At 40.8% G+C, this 18,302-nt stretch overlaps 1 protein-coding gene across 1 annotated transcript in view; it reads left to right on the plus strand.

Moving 5' to 3' along the window:
• LOC136875936 (anillin-like) overlaps positions 1-18,302 on the plus strand; it is a 332,763-nt gene that overhangs the window by 120,186 nt on the left and 194,275 nt on the right. Inside the window, exons 8-9 of the mRNA XM_068228263.1 lie at positions 6,065-6,299; positions 14,369-14,528. Of these exons, the coding sequence (XP_068084364.1) occupies positions 6,065-6,299; positions 14,369-14,528 (395 nt within the window). The remainder of the gene's footprint in view (positions 1-6,064; positions 6,300-14,368; positions 14,529-18,302) is intronic.

The following is an 18,302-nucleotide window of genomic DNA, read 5'->3' on the forward strand; positions in this document are numbered from 1 at the left end:
TGTTTTGAGTAATTCAGTTGAACTCATAATAGAACCCAGGGAATCACTGGAGAGGTGGAGGGAATATTTTGAACATCTTCTCAATGTAAAAGGAAATCATCCTGGTGGTGTTGTGAACAACCAAGCTCATGGGGAGGAGGAAAATGTTGGTGAAATTATGCTTGAGGAAGTGGAAAAGATGGTAAATAAACTCCATTGTCATAAGGTAGCAGGAATAGATGAAATTAGACCTGAAATGGTGAAGTATAGTGGGAAGGCAAAAGCAGTAATTGCACCTATCTATAAGCAAGGGAACAGGAAGGATTGCAACAACTATCGAGGAATCTCATTGATTAGTGTACCAGGCAAAGTATTCACTGGCATCTTGGAAGGGAGGGTACAATCAGTCGTTCAATCAGTTTGATGAAAACCAGTGTGGTTTCAGACCACAGAGAGGCCGTCAGGATCAGATTTTCAGTATGCGACAGGTAATTGAAAAATGCCACGAGAGGAATAGGCAGTTGTGTTTGTTTCATAGATCTAGAGAAAGCATATAACAGGGTACCGAGGGAAAAGATGTTTGCCATACTGGGGGACTATGGAATTAAAAGTAGATTATTAAAATCAATCAAAGGCATTTATGTTGACAATTGGGCTTCAGTGAGAATTGATGGTAGAATGAGTTCTTGGTTCAGGGTACTTACAGGGGTTAGACAAGGCTGTAATCTTTCATCTTTGCTGTTCATAGTTTACATGGATCGTCTGCTGAAAGGTATAAAATGGCAGGGTGGGATTCAGTTAGGTAGAAATGTAGTAAGCAGTTTGGCCTATGCTGACGACTTAGTCTTAATGGCAGATTGTGCTGAAAGCCTGTAGTCTAATATCTTGGAACTTGAAAATAGGTGCAATGAGTATGGTATGAAAATTAGCCTCTCGAAGACTAAATTGATGTCAGTAGGTAAGAAATTCAACAGAATTGGATGTCAGATTGGTGATACAAAGCTAGAACATGTTGATAATTTAAAGTATTTAGGTTGTGTGTTCTCCCAGGATGGTAATATAACAAGTGAGATTGAATCAAGGTGTCGTAAAGCTAATGCAGTGAGCTCGCCGTTGCGATCAACAGTATTCTGTAACAAGGAAGTGAGCTCCCAGACCAAACTATCTTTACATCGGTCTGTTTTCAGACCAACTTTGCTTTACAGGAGCGAAAGCTGGGTGGATTCAGGATATCTTATAAGTTAGAAGTAACAGACATGAAAGTAGCAAGAATGATTGCTGGTACAAACAGGTGGGAACAATGGCAAGAGGGTACTCGGAATGAGGATATAAAGGCTAATTTAGGAATGAACTCAATGGATGAAGCTGTACGGATAAACCGGCTTCGGTGGTGGGGTGATGTGAGGCGAATGGAGGAGGATGGGTTACCTAGGAGAATATTGGACTCTGCTGTGAAAGGTAAGAGAAGTAGAGGAAGACCAAGACGACGATGGTTAGACTCGGTTCCTAACGATTTAAAGATAAGAGGTATAGAGCTGAATGAGGCCACAACACTAGTTGCAAATCAAGGATTGTGGCGACGTTTAGTAAATTGACAGAGGCTTGCAGACTGAATCCTGAAAGGCATAACAGTCTATAATGATTATGCATGTATGTATGTATGTATGTATGTTAATTTGCTATTTTCTTGTTAATGCTGTAGCGATGTTGGTTATCATGTCAGTTTTGCGGTGATGTGTGACACATCGGTAGATGTTGTGTTCACAGTCATTAAGGTCTGTGCAATTATTAGCGTTTTTCATTATCCTAATCTTCCTAGTCTCCTTACTGGTGTTGGTGTTTCAATGTTTTATGCCCTGCTCAATCATCAGTGCTTGACTTTGCCATTTTATTGCATTGTCCATACACAAGCTGCAATGTAGGGGGCTAGCTGGTTTAAGCACACAAGTATGAAGGATTAGTTTTTCACCTAATCAATACTGTATCTTACAAAGTGTTCAGAATTACTTACATTAAAAAACAGTACCTCCCCCTTTATTCCTTTTATCAAAGTCCATTTTCTGTGCTGAGTTAATCATTGAGGTCTTAAGTTGCAGCCCTGAGGTCAAGCCATCCAAGTTTTAGACCGTTGGAGACAGAGTGACCCAGCATTATAAAATCACACAAATTTGACTGGTCCAAAGCTCAACTACACTAATATTTAATTAAACAGTATAATACCCTCTTCCAATGTCCTCTCTCACTAGTTTTTAGATAAATAATAATACATGTAACAGAGAGGAACAAGCGAGTGTCAACACTGGCTTATCATTGTGTTTATCCTATTATATAGGGAATATATTTTAAGACTGCATTGCAGAGTACAGAGGCATAGAAGCGCAGAAAACCGGTGACAGCAAGCACAGTGCCCGCAATGGCAAGCAAACATGCTTGTCTCAACAAAGCGGCATGATCATGCGTATAGAAACTGAACACAACTGAACTCACCAGCAGTATACATGTTCAGGACAAGTAAATAAATAAACCAACTTAGTAATTGAAACTGAACTTGCCAGTATTTACAGAAAATGTTAAAAGTGATCTTGAGTTTTGATGCAAGTTTCACATCTTATAATGAGATTTTGAAACACACTTTGCAGTTCGTGAACACTGATGGAACGTACAGTGATCATAATCTAGATTTTTAATTTTTCTGCAGTTCGAGAATTATTCCTGTAAACTTTTTCCTTTGAGATATCCCCATAGATAAAAGTCGCATGTGCGTAAATCAGGCAAATGAGGGAGAAGTAGGCCTTTGTTAATGATCTAATCATCGAAAACTTCCTGTAACCGTCGCATAGATTCACACCATCCTGCTGGAAATAGCCCTGCTTTGTTTTCTTCTTCAGTCAGTTCAGCAAAAAATGGTTAGAGAATGTTGTGAATATAACGTTCGGAATTAATATTGTCCTGAAAAAATATTGAACCAGTAATTCGTCGGGCACTAATGGCGCACCATACACCCACTTTCATATCGCGCAGAGGTCTCGGCTGTAAAATGTGTTGGTTCTCTGTAACCCAGATCCTAATGTTCCGTGAATTGATATATTGACATGTTTGGTCACTCATAAAAAGTTTGAATCCACAATACCATGTCACTACAACCCTGATGGTCCTTGGCATACCAAGCGACCACTGCTCAGCCTGATGACTTGCAGATTACAAGGTGACACATGGCCAATGTGACGAATCCTCTCTGTCGTTATTCTTGATTTTCTAGACTGCGGTCACCATCGTACCGTCAGATAACTCCTCAATTGTAATTGTGTTTCAGTGGACCTGGAAGCACCGGGCGAGTTGGCCGTGCGCGTAGAGGTGCGCGGCTGTGAGCTTGCATCCGGGAGATAGTAGGTTCAAATCCCACTATCGGCAGCCCTGAAGATGGTTTTCCGTGGTTTCCCATTTTCACACCAGGCAAATGCTGGGGCTGTAGCTTAATTAAGGCCACGGCCGCTTCCTTCCAACTCCTAGGCCTTTCCTATCCCATCGTCACCATAACACCTATCTGTGTCGGTGCGACGTAAAGCCCCTAGCAAAAAAAAGGACCTGGAAGCAATCTTCAGGATCAAGAAAAAATTCCTGACATCGCCGGGAATCGAGCCTGGGGCATTCAGTTTCGAGGCAGGCACGATACCCCTAGACTACAGGGCCGGACACTGTTCATCAGCCAATTACAAAATTTTATTCTTGCAATGAAGTCTAAAGGCTGCATGTTATGGACTGAATGAGTCCAGTAAGATCGTAAATGTAATAATGTTGTCGCATTACATGCTGACGCGTGTGAAATACCAGTTTCCTGAGCTGCTCTCCGAAGCAACTTATGTGGACTGACTTGCAGTCCTGCCTGTATATGTTCTAACCTCTCCAGTATGAGAGCTGTTCTCCTTCATTGTTTTTTAATGTTGAAAATATGTCTTAGCAGACAAAGTATAGGTCGCCATATTATGAAAAACATAAAATTAAGCAATTTTCTCAATTGTGCCGAAAGTTGAATGGCTAACGGGTCTGAAAAGGTTTCAAATTGAGAGTTTTGGATAGCTCTAACAAACAAACAAAAAATTTCAAAAATCACCTGTGGCCTAAATGCAGTTGTGGAAAACAGCCCATGTTTCTTCACTCATTTTCTTTTCGACTCAAATTCTAGCCAAACTTAGTTACATAATTCTTTCTGTAATGTGTTCCTTGGTTCAATACTCTCAGGCATTTTTTAATTTTTGAAAAATTTCCACAACGAATGTAGTTATAAGGGCTAAGTGAAACTCTGCCCTGCATTGACTCACATTAGCATTCGTAGTGGTGCTTAAGTAAAACAATGTATTGACGTACATTAGCGCTTGTTGAAGGCAAACGGCTAATCTAATCGACCGGATAATGATGATTAAGGAAAGGATTGTAATTTTTAGGAATAAATAAAGAATATACAGTAAAACCTTGATGCATCATTTTTCAAGGGGGGGGAATGAAGATGAATGCGGGGAAATTATAAATGTGAGTGACATAAAATTGGGGGAAAGCAAAAATAATAAAATATGGATACTGTATTTGGACATTTTTGTCATGTAAATATACTGATGATGATGATGATGATGGCGTGTGACCTCCAAAGCCGGGTGCAGACCTTTCGAGTTGTCGCATGATAGGCGATCTACGCGCTTATGAAAATGTGGCTCTATCTAAGATGAATCCTAATGCGTAAGTCGGCGCACATACACAGCCCCCAAACTGTCTGAATTAAACCAACGACAGTTAAAATCACCGACCCGATCGTGACCTCTTGAACTGAACGCCAACACGTGCTAACCATTTAGCCATGGAGCTGGACATGCTCACACTATACATAACGGTATCAAACTTTTGCAATCATGATATACTTTTACGCCGTTTCGTTTCACTTTTCCTTACATCTCGTAGTAATTGGAAAATCTTCAAGGTCATTTCTCTTATTGCAAATTAATGATATACGTGGATAATACGGCAATGACCTGTATTTTAGTGAAGATTCTGTAGAGCTTTCGCGAACGATAGGTTAGATATCCCAGATGGCGCGCCTAGGACAATACCACAGCAGGCTAAGTAATGCTGCAAACTTAGGAATTGGTTTCAAGACCAGGCTAGTGAAAAGATTATTGGTCTGGCTTAGTTAGGTCTGATTGTAACAAGACAACTGGGCAGGGGACAACAAAATAGTCAACAGGCTCCTAGCATCCCACACACATAACAAGGTATGACGCGATTAATAACCCTATGACTAATTAAATCGTACCTGACAGACGCCCTGACTATTTTAAACTGCACGCTTTTCTCACTTCCAACGAAGCTCTCAGTCCTAGCCAGCTAATAGCAACACAGGAAATGGTGGCAAATTTGAGTTTTACAATGCGTCCATTTTAATTCCTGTAAATGAGAACACTTCTAGGGGCCGGTTAATGGGTCTAGGAGAAGTGTTGCCGCCAGGAGGCTCGTAGTGAGGTTGCACGTGAATAATCTGCGCACAATACTCCAGCATACGAGATCCTTGCTCAAGACTAGCAACTCGTAATCGCTTGTATATTCTTGCATAACAGGTTGCCGCTATTATATGCTAGAGTACTCGGCTGTCTCTTTAAATTCAAAAATGTTTGCTTGTATTTTTCTTTCGTACGTTCGAACCATGCGGGAAATTTGTGTCCGAGGACAAAGACTTTTTTGCCGATCGATGTGATAAAATGATAGTTCGAGGAACGATAGATGAGGGGAAATTTAATATTGGTTTATGTGGAACATTTTTGGGACTGAATAAATTGAACGATGGAGACAGGAAAACGACAGTTTCGGGAACAGTGCATCGATGTTCTGCTATATTCTCATTCTTCATTATATTTTATTTACCTGAAATTCGTAATTCATATCCGTAAGATGTTTTCAGCATTGAGTTGGTTGCCTAAAGAGCTAGAACCGTGGATTTCCTTATTGGTTACGGAATCAGTACTTTGAGGTTCATTTAGAGTATCCTCGACTGTATCATTGGTTTCATGCTCAGGAAGTTCTATCTTTTCTTTTGTTTCAGGAGTCGAAGGCCCCGCCACCACCTCCTTTCCCCCAGCTTTCAGTGGATATTTCTCCAACCAAGAAGTCATCCAGCGCAGTGAATCAACAGATGAAGTTGCAATGTAATTTGCAACCTGCATCTAAACCTGTTGTTCAAATTGAAACTCTTTCACCTAGAAGCCCTGTTCAAAGTGGTTGTAGTCAAGCAAAGACTTCCAACTATGGAAACAAACCTAATATGAAGCAAGAAAGTGGTGAGTGTATTAGAATCTGGTAGAATCTGGATCCGAAATTATGACAGTAATGGAATGAGGGTGCTGTGACCTATAGTATGTACTCCCCCACTTTTTTTTTTGGTGAAATATAATGGTCTATCTTGGTATTTGAATAAAAAGAGCAGTAACTATTTTGCATTTATTAATATTCATAAAAACCCACTTAATAGTAACTACACTTGCACTTAATTTACACAAAATTGATATTAGCATATTCAAACAGTTTCGTATTAGCCACCCTTCCTTCCCGTATTATAATAGCTGACTGGTCACATGCTCAAACAAGTGGCTCAGCTGCTCATTGACGTGCGACTTTCAAGGCTGCACAGCGTTGCAGTCTCTGGAAGTCTTGTGACAAAGCGGTGAAACACAATTACTTTGTCGGTATAATCTGATAGAAGCTGCTGGCACAGTTATGTAATTCTCTACTGACACTTGAAGCATTCTGACCAACCTCTATTTGATTTAAAATCCTTTCCCGCATTACCAAGACTTTGTACCATTTCATGTGCATTAAACTGCATCATTAAGTTATTTATAACATTGCGGTTCTCTCTTGCTTCTCTGACCCGCTCTAGCACTCATATTTGCTCCCAATAATTTATTTCTCTGGTTACGAATCATACATGACTGCACTTTCTGCAGCATATCCTTACACATTCAACTTGAAGGCTGCTGTAAAACTTGTTCTCTTGCTCATTTTCTTTCCTGCTTGTGCACTGGATGCTTCCTAATTACACACTACATGTGGCTGTGTGAGACACAGATGTAGGAAGCTGAAAAGAGATGCAGTCACACGGTATGTTATTTCTGTTCTGATCGAGGATGTGTATGTGTAGCGGTTGTGGAGGAAATGTATGTAGTTCTTGCATTGTGTATGTTAATGAGCATAGTGCAGAAACCTGTATGGAGATCTTACTTCTAAAAAAAAATGTGTGTATATATACATATATATATATATATATATATATATATATATATATATATATATATATAGCCCGCCTGGTGGCCATGATCGTTAAGGCGCTGAAGTCTAAACGGTCTGACACCAAGGTTAGCCAGTTCGAGTCCCGTTGGTGGAAAAAAATTTCACCATCAGAATGTTGGCTGGCAGGGTAGGGGAGGTAGTGGTATACAATTTCTAATCACTATATTGCGTGCCAAAAGTCTGGATTAAATTCCAAACCTCTCCGCAGTGCTCATATAGAGTGAGGGCATATGACGCTGTTAATGGTGATTCGTCCGTCGGATGGAGACGTTAAGCCTTGGGCAGACCCCCTTGCTGCTATTCGACAGGAGTAGGCTGTGCTGGCACCGGGTTTCACCCTCTCCCTACTATCATATATCACGTCATTCATTTCATCTCATTAACTCCTCTGAAGCGGTTGACGTCAGGAAGGGCATCCGGTCATAAAAACCTGCCACGACAGATTCATCTCACCTCATACCCAACCCCGTAGGGAAACGGGATAAGGGTTGGAGAAACAAACAAATATATATATATATTAGGTGCTACCTACTCCTATATTTGGTTCAACTATATATCTTGTTCGATTTGAAAGCATCAGAAGATTGCTCCACTTCACTGACCTGTAGGTAATTCCAGTAAATTATGCTGTTTGTGTGCTTGGTGCTATATTCCTCCTGCAGCACAGGGTAGCCAGGTGGTGAAAGTCACCCCACGCTGAGAGGTTAAGCCATGAAGACGAATGTGTTATCACAGAAGCAGCTACCCCGTGTGGGTGGGGGACACAGACGAACAATACACCCACTGTGTACCCTACTTGTCGTAAGAGGCAACTAAAAGGGTTACACCTCCTGCGGGTGGGGGACACAGATGCAGAATAAACCCCCAGTATCCCCTGTCTGTCGTAAGTGGCGACCAAAAGGGGTGACCTAGGCGTGGACTTGGATTGTAGTTTGGTATAATGTGTTGGACTCCCTGTGGATGGGAGGGGCTGAATACATTCGCAGGTAAGCCTGCCTGTCGTAGGATCATGTGGCCATCAGTCCCCTGTTTATTTTTTAATCTTTTATTATTTTATAGTTAGTTGTGTAGACCGATTCAAAATTCTTGATGTGTGTGCCTCTTACGTGTATGATTATGCTCAAAAGCCCGCTGGTGACCCGGGAAGCCTTCAGGTGGGAGCGCCATGTACCCATGCAGTAGTATCCGCCTGCCAAGACAGGTCCCCGCACAGCCGAATGCCAGAAGGACATATTATTAATTGTTTATTATTTTTTCTCTATATTTATTACTCCGTACACCCTATGGGGTACATGCTATTACGGGTGATTGGAGGAAGCAAGTTCTAGTGCTCACTGCCTCAGTAATTACGTGTTAGGCATCATCTTACATCGAACCCTGTGCAATACCTGTTACATACAGGTAGATATTGCCTTGGCTGCTTGGTTCAGCTACAGAGGCCCCAGATCGGAGTGAGTGGCATTCGGGGAGAATGATTTCGGGCATGGCATCGAAACAACTTCCGTCTGCCATGGGTCGTCTTTAACATTTGATTCGCGATGGGGGCAAACTGCTGGGAACAAGAGCAGTGTATTAGTTCGGGTTCCAGCTTCCCTAGGTTCCAGGTTGCTGTCAGAACCGATGGGCAAAATTTCAAGCTGATCAAATCAATCCTTTTCAGTCGACACATAGGTGTATACGGCGAACTGGAGGATCTTAAGAAAATGTACAGTCGTGATTTGCTTCTTATGACGAGCACTGCGCTCCAAGCAGATCGTTTGCTTAAGTGCAACCGCTTTAGCAAAATCCCCGTGAAAGTGGAAGAGCACAGAACCTTGAATCATGTTTTTGGAGTTATCTTCCACTATGATCTCATTGTGAACACTGACGATGGATTGATGGAAGACATGAAGCACGGTTGCGTGAGACACATCCGGCGCATCACACACAAATTCAACAATGAAGACGTACCACTGGTGCGTTCATCATCATCATCATCATCATCATCATCATCATAAGTCGTGTAACTCATTGCTGAGCGTCGTGAACCCATTTTACTTCACACAATATTCTAGATTAAGCGGCGCCAACTTTGACGATGTTCAGCTTCTCTTAAAGCCTGCTGAGGAGTCAGACCAGTGGTACGCAGAACTTGATCAATCCCCCTATTCAATGTCCTTCCTCGTGGTCTTCTGCCAAAACTTTGCCTTCCATGATACATTTCTTCAGATTTTCACTATCACGTCTTGCAATATGTCCGAAGAATTGGACGATTCTCTTTATGACGCGAGAGGAGAGACGTTCGGAGATATTCTGTTCTTGAATAATAGATGCATTAGTTCTTCTATCCATCCAAGGTACATGGAGCATCCTTCTCCAACACCACATCTGAAAGGCGTCGATACGGTACTTATCTCTTGCCTTGAGGGTCCAGGTCTCGGAACCATAAAGGAAGAGAGAGAACACAAGAGAATCAACTAGTGTAGTTCATAGTCTCCTTCAAATTGTCAGTGTTGCCAGAGAAAGTCAAGGTTTTTATTTACTCGTGTCAGAAGCATACTTAATCATACATTTAAAAATAAAATAATTAAACTACTTACAAAAATTAACAGATAAAGGAAATTGACCAAATTTACTGTACATCTAGATGGTGTTTTTCCAAAACTGAGCCATACCTAGGGCGTTGTCATCAGCAAGCATTAAATCATGCTCTGAGCATGAAAATGGGCAGAGAGGACATTGATACATATGATTCACTGTTTGTTTTTCACCGCAGTCGCACTTGCTGTCCTCTGATGTGAAGCCCCATAACTTAAGTGAGGACTTAGCCCTGCCAACACCAGTTCTTAATCGGTTAAGGGACCTCCAAACACTCCAGTCTTCATTGTAGCCAGCCGGAAGTTATTCACGCGGCTCCATCCGTTCTTGCTACTGGGATTTCCACAAGGAAAGTCTTGCCTTATCTGGTGGTCCTTTCAAGGACTTTGATGTCTGGAGGAAGCTTTTCCTGGATTTCAGCCTAGATTGAGATTGTTGATGACCAAACACCGTGTGAGCTTCAACGTTCTCAGCCTTCAGTCGTTCTTGATCGGCAGCGACTTCTCGACGAATACTTGGAGGTGCAATGCCAGCAAGACAGTATAGCTTCTCAACAGAGGTAGGTTTCAGGCATCCTGTGATTAATCTACAAGCTTCATTCAGGGTAGGGTCCACAGTCTTGGCGTGGGATGATCTATGCCACACAGTGGATGCATATTCTGCAGCAGAGTAACTCGGAGCCAATTCAGTGATTCTAAGTTGTGACTTTGCACCACAGTTTGTACCTCTCAGCTTCCTCAGGATGTTGTTTCTGGCACTGACTTTTGTGTTTGATGTACAGTGTTTTCTGAAAGTGAGGGAGCGGTCCAGCGTTATCCCTAGATACTTTGGGGTGAAAAAATGTTTCAAGGGGGTTCCGTTCCAGGAAACATGTAATTTCCTTCATGCCTCTCTGTTCCTGAGCTGGAAAGCACAAAACACAAAGCCTTGTAATATTTGCCTCATTCCTTCAAAGCGCTATCAAGAGTGAGTTCTACCTCTTCAAAAGTTGCACTCTGGCAGGCTAGTGCAAGGTCATCTGCATATATGAAACTTCTTGTTTTGTTAGGGAGTGGTTGGTCATTGGTATAAATATTAAATAGCAATGGAGCCAGTACACTTCCTTGGGGCAATCCATTTTTCTGTGATCTCCATCTGCTTCTCTGTCCTTGAAAGTCAACAAAACATCTGAAACACATTTGAACACATTATAAAATACAATTACTGTGGTGATACATGAGATAAGTTAAAATTATGTTGCAATTAATTGCTGTAGTATAAAATTCTTAAAATTCCAGCTGTTCGTTACATAGTTCTAGGAATATATATAATTGTTTAATTTGTACTTAAGGCTGATGATGGCACATACATGCCGAAACTAGCACCATTTGACCATTTGACATGTGATTGAATCACAATAAAACGTCATTGTATTGAATAGGTGGACCTTGAAAGAATTTAATTTAATTTACTGTGACCTGAACGAATTCTGGATCTGCACACAGACCCGATGAAAAACACAGACTCCTCGATTTATCGGAGGCTCTTCCTGTCTGTTGTTGGCCGGTATCCAGATTCAGTCGTTTACACGGATGGTCGAGTGCATAAACGAAAGTGGGCTGTGCATTCGTTGCTGACAATGATAGGTTTCTTTTTGCTCTCCCTGAAACCTGTAGTGTGTACACAGCAGAGCTCTTTGCTATCTGTGAAGCGCTGCAGTACGCCCTGTCCGATGAGCACCAACACTTTCTGCCTTGTACTGACTCCTCGAGCTCGCGACAGTCTTTTGATACATGTTTCCCTTGGCACCCTCTGGTGCAGCGGATCCAGGACCTGCTGGCTGGGTGTTCGTATGCTGACACCAGAATCACTTTTATGTACAGAGGGAAACGAGTTAACATGGTAAGGCTGCCAAGTAGGCTGTTACGTTGCCCCTGTATCCTTACAAGATTCCAGCAAGTGATATTCGCTCCCAGCTGAGACCTTTGGTTATGTCCCACTCCACTACCAAATAAGTTCAGAGCGATAAAATGTACAACAGAGGTATGGAGGACTTCCCTTCGGGCTTCTCGGAGGGAAGCAGTGTATTATGTTGTATTCGGATTGGCCACGATACATTAACGCACTCCTATTTACTGAAAGAAGAACCACTTCTGGTGTATACTTGCGGCGATCATCCTATCATGGTAGACATCCTTACGGAGTTGATCTGCGCCGTAGTCTAAAACTTCCAAGTACCATCTCCCTCATCCTGCAAGTTGACTAGCAGTCAGCAGACCTAGTCATCCGTTTTATGAGGGATAGTAAAGGAGTCATCATCCCACTGTTCAAAAAGGGGAAACAACGGAAATGTGGAAATTACAGAGGCATCACGCTGTTGTCACTCTCACTGAAGCTGCTGGAAAAGATCATAGAAACAAGACTTAGGAAGATAGTGGAACCTTTGCTTGAGGAAGAACAACATGGGTTCAGGAAAAGTCGGAGTACTGTGGATCTTATCTTTGCAGTAAAGATGCTGACAGAAAAGTACTGGGAATACGGAAGAAATCTTGTGATTGCATTTGTGGACATTGAAAAAGCATATGATAGTGTTCCTCGAAACAAGATATGGGAATGTCTGGAAGACCTAAAGGTGCCAAAGTACTTAATTGACAAAGTCAAGATGGTATACCAGAAGTGCTACAGCTGTGTCCAGGTAGCCAACGGACGATCAAAATGGTTTGAAACAAAGAGAGGTGTCCAACAAGGAAGTGCTCTGTCACCACTCCTGTTCGTAATAGTAATGGACAAGGTCATCAAATCTATCAAGAAAATGGACAGTGAACCAAACGCCCTGGTATTTGCTGATGATGTGCTTTTATGGGGAGAGACAGAAGCTGAAGTTCAGAAGAAACTTAATGAATGGAACAACACATTCAAACGTTTTGGACTGAAGATGAGCAAAACAAAGACATTGGAAATGACCATCAACAGGGAAGGAACAAGCTCAAATATATTTCTGGAAGGAGCAAAAATAGAATCAGCTTCTAACTTCAAGTACCTCGGAAGCACAATATCGAAAGACAACACTGTTAGGCAGGAAATACTCAGCAGGACACAGAAAGCATCAAACTTCTACAGTCAAGTCAGGAATCTCCTCTGGGACTGCAAAATACCACAGAAAGCGAAAACAGTCATCTACCACATTTACTTCATACCAATCCTCACGTACGGTTTAGAGACATGTACCCTACTAAACAAAGACTTCAGCAGAATCCAAACAACTGAAATGAGATTCATTAGAACCATGAACCAAACAATCACAAAGGACACGATCAGAAATGAATAGGAAAGTAGCTGGTATTGAGGTTCCTATTATCAGTGTCGTAAAGAAACGCAGACTTCAGTGGTATGGGCACATAATGAGAATGAACAGGGAAATACCTGCCAGAAAATATTTCGACCTTAATCTCTTAGGAAGAAGACCACAGGGAAGACCAAGAAAACGTTGGATAGAGACTGTAAGATCAGATGTGGAGGAGAGAGGATACAAATGGGAGGATGTACTGGATCAGAAGATGTATGAAGACAGAAGGAGATGGCAAGCGTTTGTACACCACACCCAGGAAACTGGAGTTGGGAAATGATAATGATGATAATGATGATAATGATAATGAGTGGTTTGTTTTATCGCATATAAACATAGCGTTTCGTATTAGTCTTTGTATTTTTTTGTGTGTTTTAGTTTGTGTTGTGATGACTCCATGGCTTAGGCGGCAGCGCGTCGGCCTCTCACCGCTGGGTTCCGTGGTTCAAATCCCGGTCACTCCATGTGAAATTTGTGCTGGACAAAGCAGAGGCGGGACAGGTTATTCTCTGGACACTCCGATTTTCCCTTTCATCTTTCATTCCAGGAACACACCCCGCTATGTGCTATTAGTCATAATCATCGGTTTACAGTTCCAGTTTCGTATATATTGTTGATAAGCCTCTTCCACTCTCCTCTATTCAAGAATGTCTTTGTTCTTTATGGCATCAACCAGTGTCCTTTCCCTGGCTGCAGTATCAGTCTTGACCCTACATCCAGCTAGTTTTAGGTCTTCCTACCAATAACTTAATTAAATTAGAATGTAATGTTTCGTTTTTGAAAGAACAGATTCTGTCAAATCACACCTTTTTCTAAATTTATGAATTAATATTATTAAGAAGTGTTTCCACTATTATTTTATGTTCATTATTCAGTTTAATGTTCTGTTTGTATAATTACAGTGGTAATATTATGGTTTGCTTTTCTATACCACTAAGCAATATGGTGGAAATGACAGACGTACTCTGGCCAGAAATTGTAATATTTAACATAGTAGTTTTTGCAGACACAGTGACAATGAGCACCTGTAAACTCTAGGATTTTTTAAATTTTCTTTTGATGAACTGATATTTTTTTATATAAAATTGTACCAACTGTCTTTGTTTTTTGATGAAATTTTTTAATTGGAAATTAATTCCAGTCTATTCTACTTTGCAGAACCGACCACTCCTAAATATTCATCACTTTGCAACATTAAGAAAATAAAGGTTTCGCCACCAAAACCTGGTCGCCTATACCCATGTCTCTCTGATATAGAAGGCACTACTACTGAGACGGAGAGTGAAATGCCAGAGGAGGAAGAGCGCTATTCTTCTAGGTGAATACGTATCTCATGATTTTCATACACACATTTGTCATGTAATGATTAAAAGGAGTAATCTCAGTCTTCTTCATTTATATCAGATTCCCTTGATTCATATTGCTTTTTTGTACCTTCTTGCATCCTAATTTTACAAAGGGAAATGTTGAATTTTTAATTTTTCTTTTGTATAACATAGTTAAATATTTGAAAACTGTAAATTCTGCAGTACAATCAATTATAAAATTATAAAGTAACTTGTCACGTTATAATCTTCTAAATATACTGGCTTCTGGTCTGCGTTATCAATTTGTGAAAGTAAATACGGATATATCTAACACAAACTGATAATACATGTGTGGAATTTACTACCTTATCTTCATAATTGTCTGCGAAACCTTGCAGATTGCTAGGTTGCTTATGAGAACTGAAGTTATTTCTCTCAAAAACACGCATGACTAGCCTTACAACCCGCAGCTTTTAACTCTCTTGCTATACGTTTCAACTAACACATTTCAGTCATGGCCGAAAATCCAAACTGTCTCTTTCCAGTCGTACATTTGCATGTCCTGTTTGTTGTTTTTTTTTTTTTTTGAAACTTCACTCTACCCCTTGCAAAATGTGTGGTGTTACATTTGTTCAAGACAGCGTTATTTTCTCCCTAATTGTAGCTCCTGCCTAAACTTCTATTCACATCCTATGGTCTGGTTTATCTATGCTTTTGTCGTATTTCACTCGCCTAAGAAGGCTATGCCAAAAGTTTTTAGCAGACCGTAAACCGTAATTCTGAGGACAATGGGATTCTTTTAATTTGAAAGAGCGATGTTTCTCAACCTTGGAACGTGCGCAACCCCTCCCAGCGTGAGGAGAAAATGCAGGCAGTGCTGAGTCAGACACTGTGCAAAATGGATCTGTCACGCCGCGATTTTTATGATTATAAAAATTTTCAGTGCCAAAAAATGCCATTCTTCTTTGCTACGTGTTTTTGGTGAGGTTTTCCCTTCTAGGGCCACAGTTGGAAATTGGTTTGCGAGTTTTCAAGGGGTCGGTAGGCAGTTGAAGATGGACCTTGTCCCGGTCGCCCAGCAACAGCCGTGACTCAGGGAAACATCGATGCTGTGAGGAAAATTATCAAAGAAGATCCACATCATACATTGAAGGGACCCTAAATATTGGGTCAACAGCAGAGCAGACCATCATTCACAATTATTTAGACCTTACCAAGAGATGTGCCCGTTGGGTGCCACATTCCCTGACAGAAAGCCAAAAGGAGGCGAGAATGCCGGAGTATGTTGATGCGGCCGAGGCAACCTACTAACTGCTTATTAATAAATTCAAAGGGCCGCATCAACATACTCCGGCACCTAGGCTGTCATCAGCGAAGTGTGGACGACAAGTGGACAACTTCATACCACAACCAGAATTTCTAGTAGCTAAATATAACATTCAGCTGTAGGAAGAAACTTCTCTGGAAGTTCCCTCTTCCACCTTGTCCACATGAAGCTTACAAGTCAAGCCTACTTTGATTTTAAACAGCCACAACTACGGTGTCAAGTGGTAGCACTTTCTTTTCAAGAAGAAACAAGTTTTAAGAACATAATACAAAAAGAAACTGAATGTTCACAAATATTAACTACTATATATGATCTTTGTTATTTTATTTGCCATGATATTTTATGACTTAATATTATGTCATTTTCACCCAAGTGTTCATTTTATCTTAATATGTGTGATTGTGTTTTTAAAATGTTGCAAGCCTTTTTACATAATATCCTTAAGCTTAGGCTTAAGTCATTTCTTCTTCCTCAATTTTAACCTTAATTTTAAGAATAGCATGGATGATGATGCCTACATTTAGGCGAAACATGTCCCGTGTCCAAGAGATACTTCTTTCATAAGCTTATATGCAGTTCAATACAGACCTCGCTATGAAGTTTATTACTTGTAATGGAATATTGTCTGTTAGTTGTGTGAACCGCTTTCAAGTATCGAGCCATTTCAAATTTGAAAGTTTGTCACTGTACGTTGCGCAAGCCGCTTAAGCTGTAAAAAGCTTTTCTGAACCTTTTGCCATATATTGATTGCACATCTTGCTGATCGCAGAATTCAAGTTTGGAGAGTGGGGAATTGCCTTCAGGATCTTCGCCTCAGGCACACTGCTCATGCATGTACAGTAAAACCTCGTTAATTCGAAGTTGTTGGGACTAAAAAATCGGACTTCGAATTATGTGATTTCGAATTAACCACCAATTCGCAATTCAGAAGTATCAACCCTTGCCGCGTTACAACATATTCTGTGGCCCGTTACTGCATGCAGTTAACCTTGATTCACGGTTTATACCCTTCAAATGCCATGAAAAAAGAACTATTTCCAAAATGTATCCAAGAAGGTGCATTTACAGTATTCAAGTAATGCACTCGGATATCTCACTGGCAAACATAACCTCACACAACGAAAAAAAAGAAAAAAAAAGCATGATTCAAAGACGAGGAGAAATCTATGCTGCTCCCATGTGCAAGTGCTTTATTAATTGGATTACTATACTTTACACATTTTAGATGCCTTGTATTTACAAAGGAAGTACCCGATGCCCCTAAAATCGAACTTTTCGATGACTCTATCCTTGTACGATTTCCCGCCATGGCACTTCTCTCATACTTCAGAAATGTAAACACTTGCCGCGTCACAAAGTATTCTAAGACCCATTAATACATGCAATCACCTCGATTCACAGTTTAAACCTTTCAAATGCCATGGAAAAACTATTTCCGAAATGTATCCAACAAGGTGCATTTACAATGTTCAAATAATGCACTTGGATAAATCACTGACAAACATAACCTCACGCAACGAAAGAAAAAAAATCACACAGTTCAAAGCCGAGGATAAATTATGCCGGTCCCCCTTTGCAAATGCATTATTTTGTTTGGATTTCTGTACTGTTTGCATTTTTATATGCTTTGTACTGGCCTGGAAAGTGCCCGACGCCCTTAAAACATTGTGGTTTATCGAACTTTCCTATGACGAGGGGATAAAGTTTCTCGCTTCCATCCCTTGTGCATTGCAACGTACTACTATGACCCATCTAAAACCATAAGACCGTTTGGGCTTGCATTAAAATAAAGCAATGCAGTTTCACCAGCAATGACAATACCGTTCGGTGCCTACGAATTTATTATCTGAGCTACGCTTTTTCGTCAATTGTCGGCATCGCCAGTGTTCGCGGATTCTGTTTTTCCGCACACTGCCTGTTGCGTGATATTACGGCGTTCCTTAAAAGGTTGAATACAAAAGAATTCCGATTTCATTCAACTTAACAATCATGAAGCGCACTGTAGACCCACTGAAGTGAGTGTAAGTGCGGAAAGGTGCCCTTCCACGTTCCAGAACGCGTGTTCTATTATGACGCGGAGCGGATACATTTCGAGTTGAAATTACTCTGTGACATACTATTGTTTTAAAATGTAAAGGCAGTTTCGAATTAAAAGTCTGAATTTCTGTAATGGGGCCGACATTGTACTTCGAATTACGAATTATCCGTATTTCGAATTAAACAATTTAAATAACATGCAAAACTGTATCTCATGTTTCCGGGAACAAGAGCTTCTTCGAATTAGGCGGGATTTTGAATTAACCGATTTCGAATTATCGAGGTTCTACTGTAGTAAGCAGTTCTGTCAACATGGCTATTTACAATGGTTCTCGAGGCAAGAACAAATTGAAGGATTTAGCCTAAAATTATGGTGCACTTATGTTGTTAGATTTAGATGCTGATAGGGACAGTTATTTTA

This window comes from Anabrus simplex, chromosome 6 (assembly GCF_040414725.1).
Source record: "Anabrus simplex isolate iqAnaSimp1 chromosome 6, ASM4041472v1, whole genome shotgun sequence".
Classification (NCBI taxonomy): Eukaryota; Metazoa; Arthropoda; class Insecta; order Orthoptera; family Tettigoniidae; genus Anabrus; species Anabrus simplex.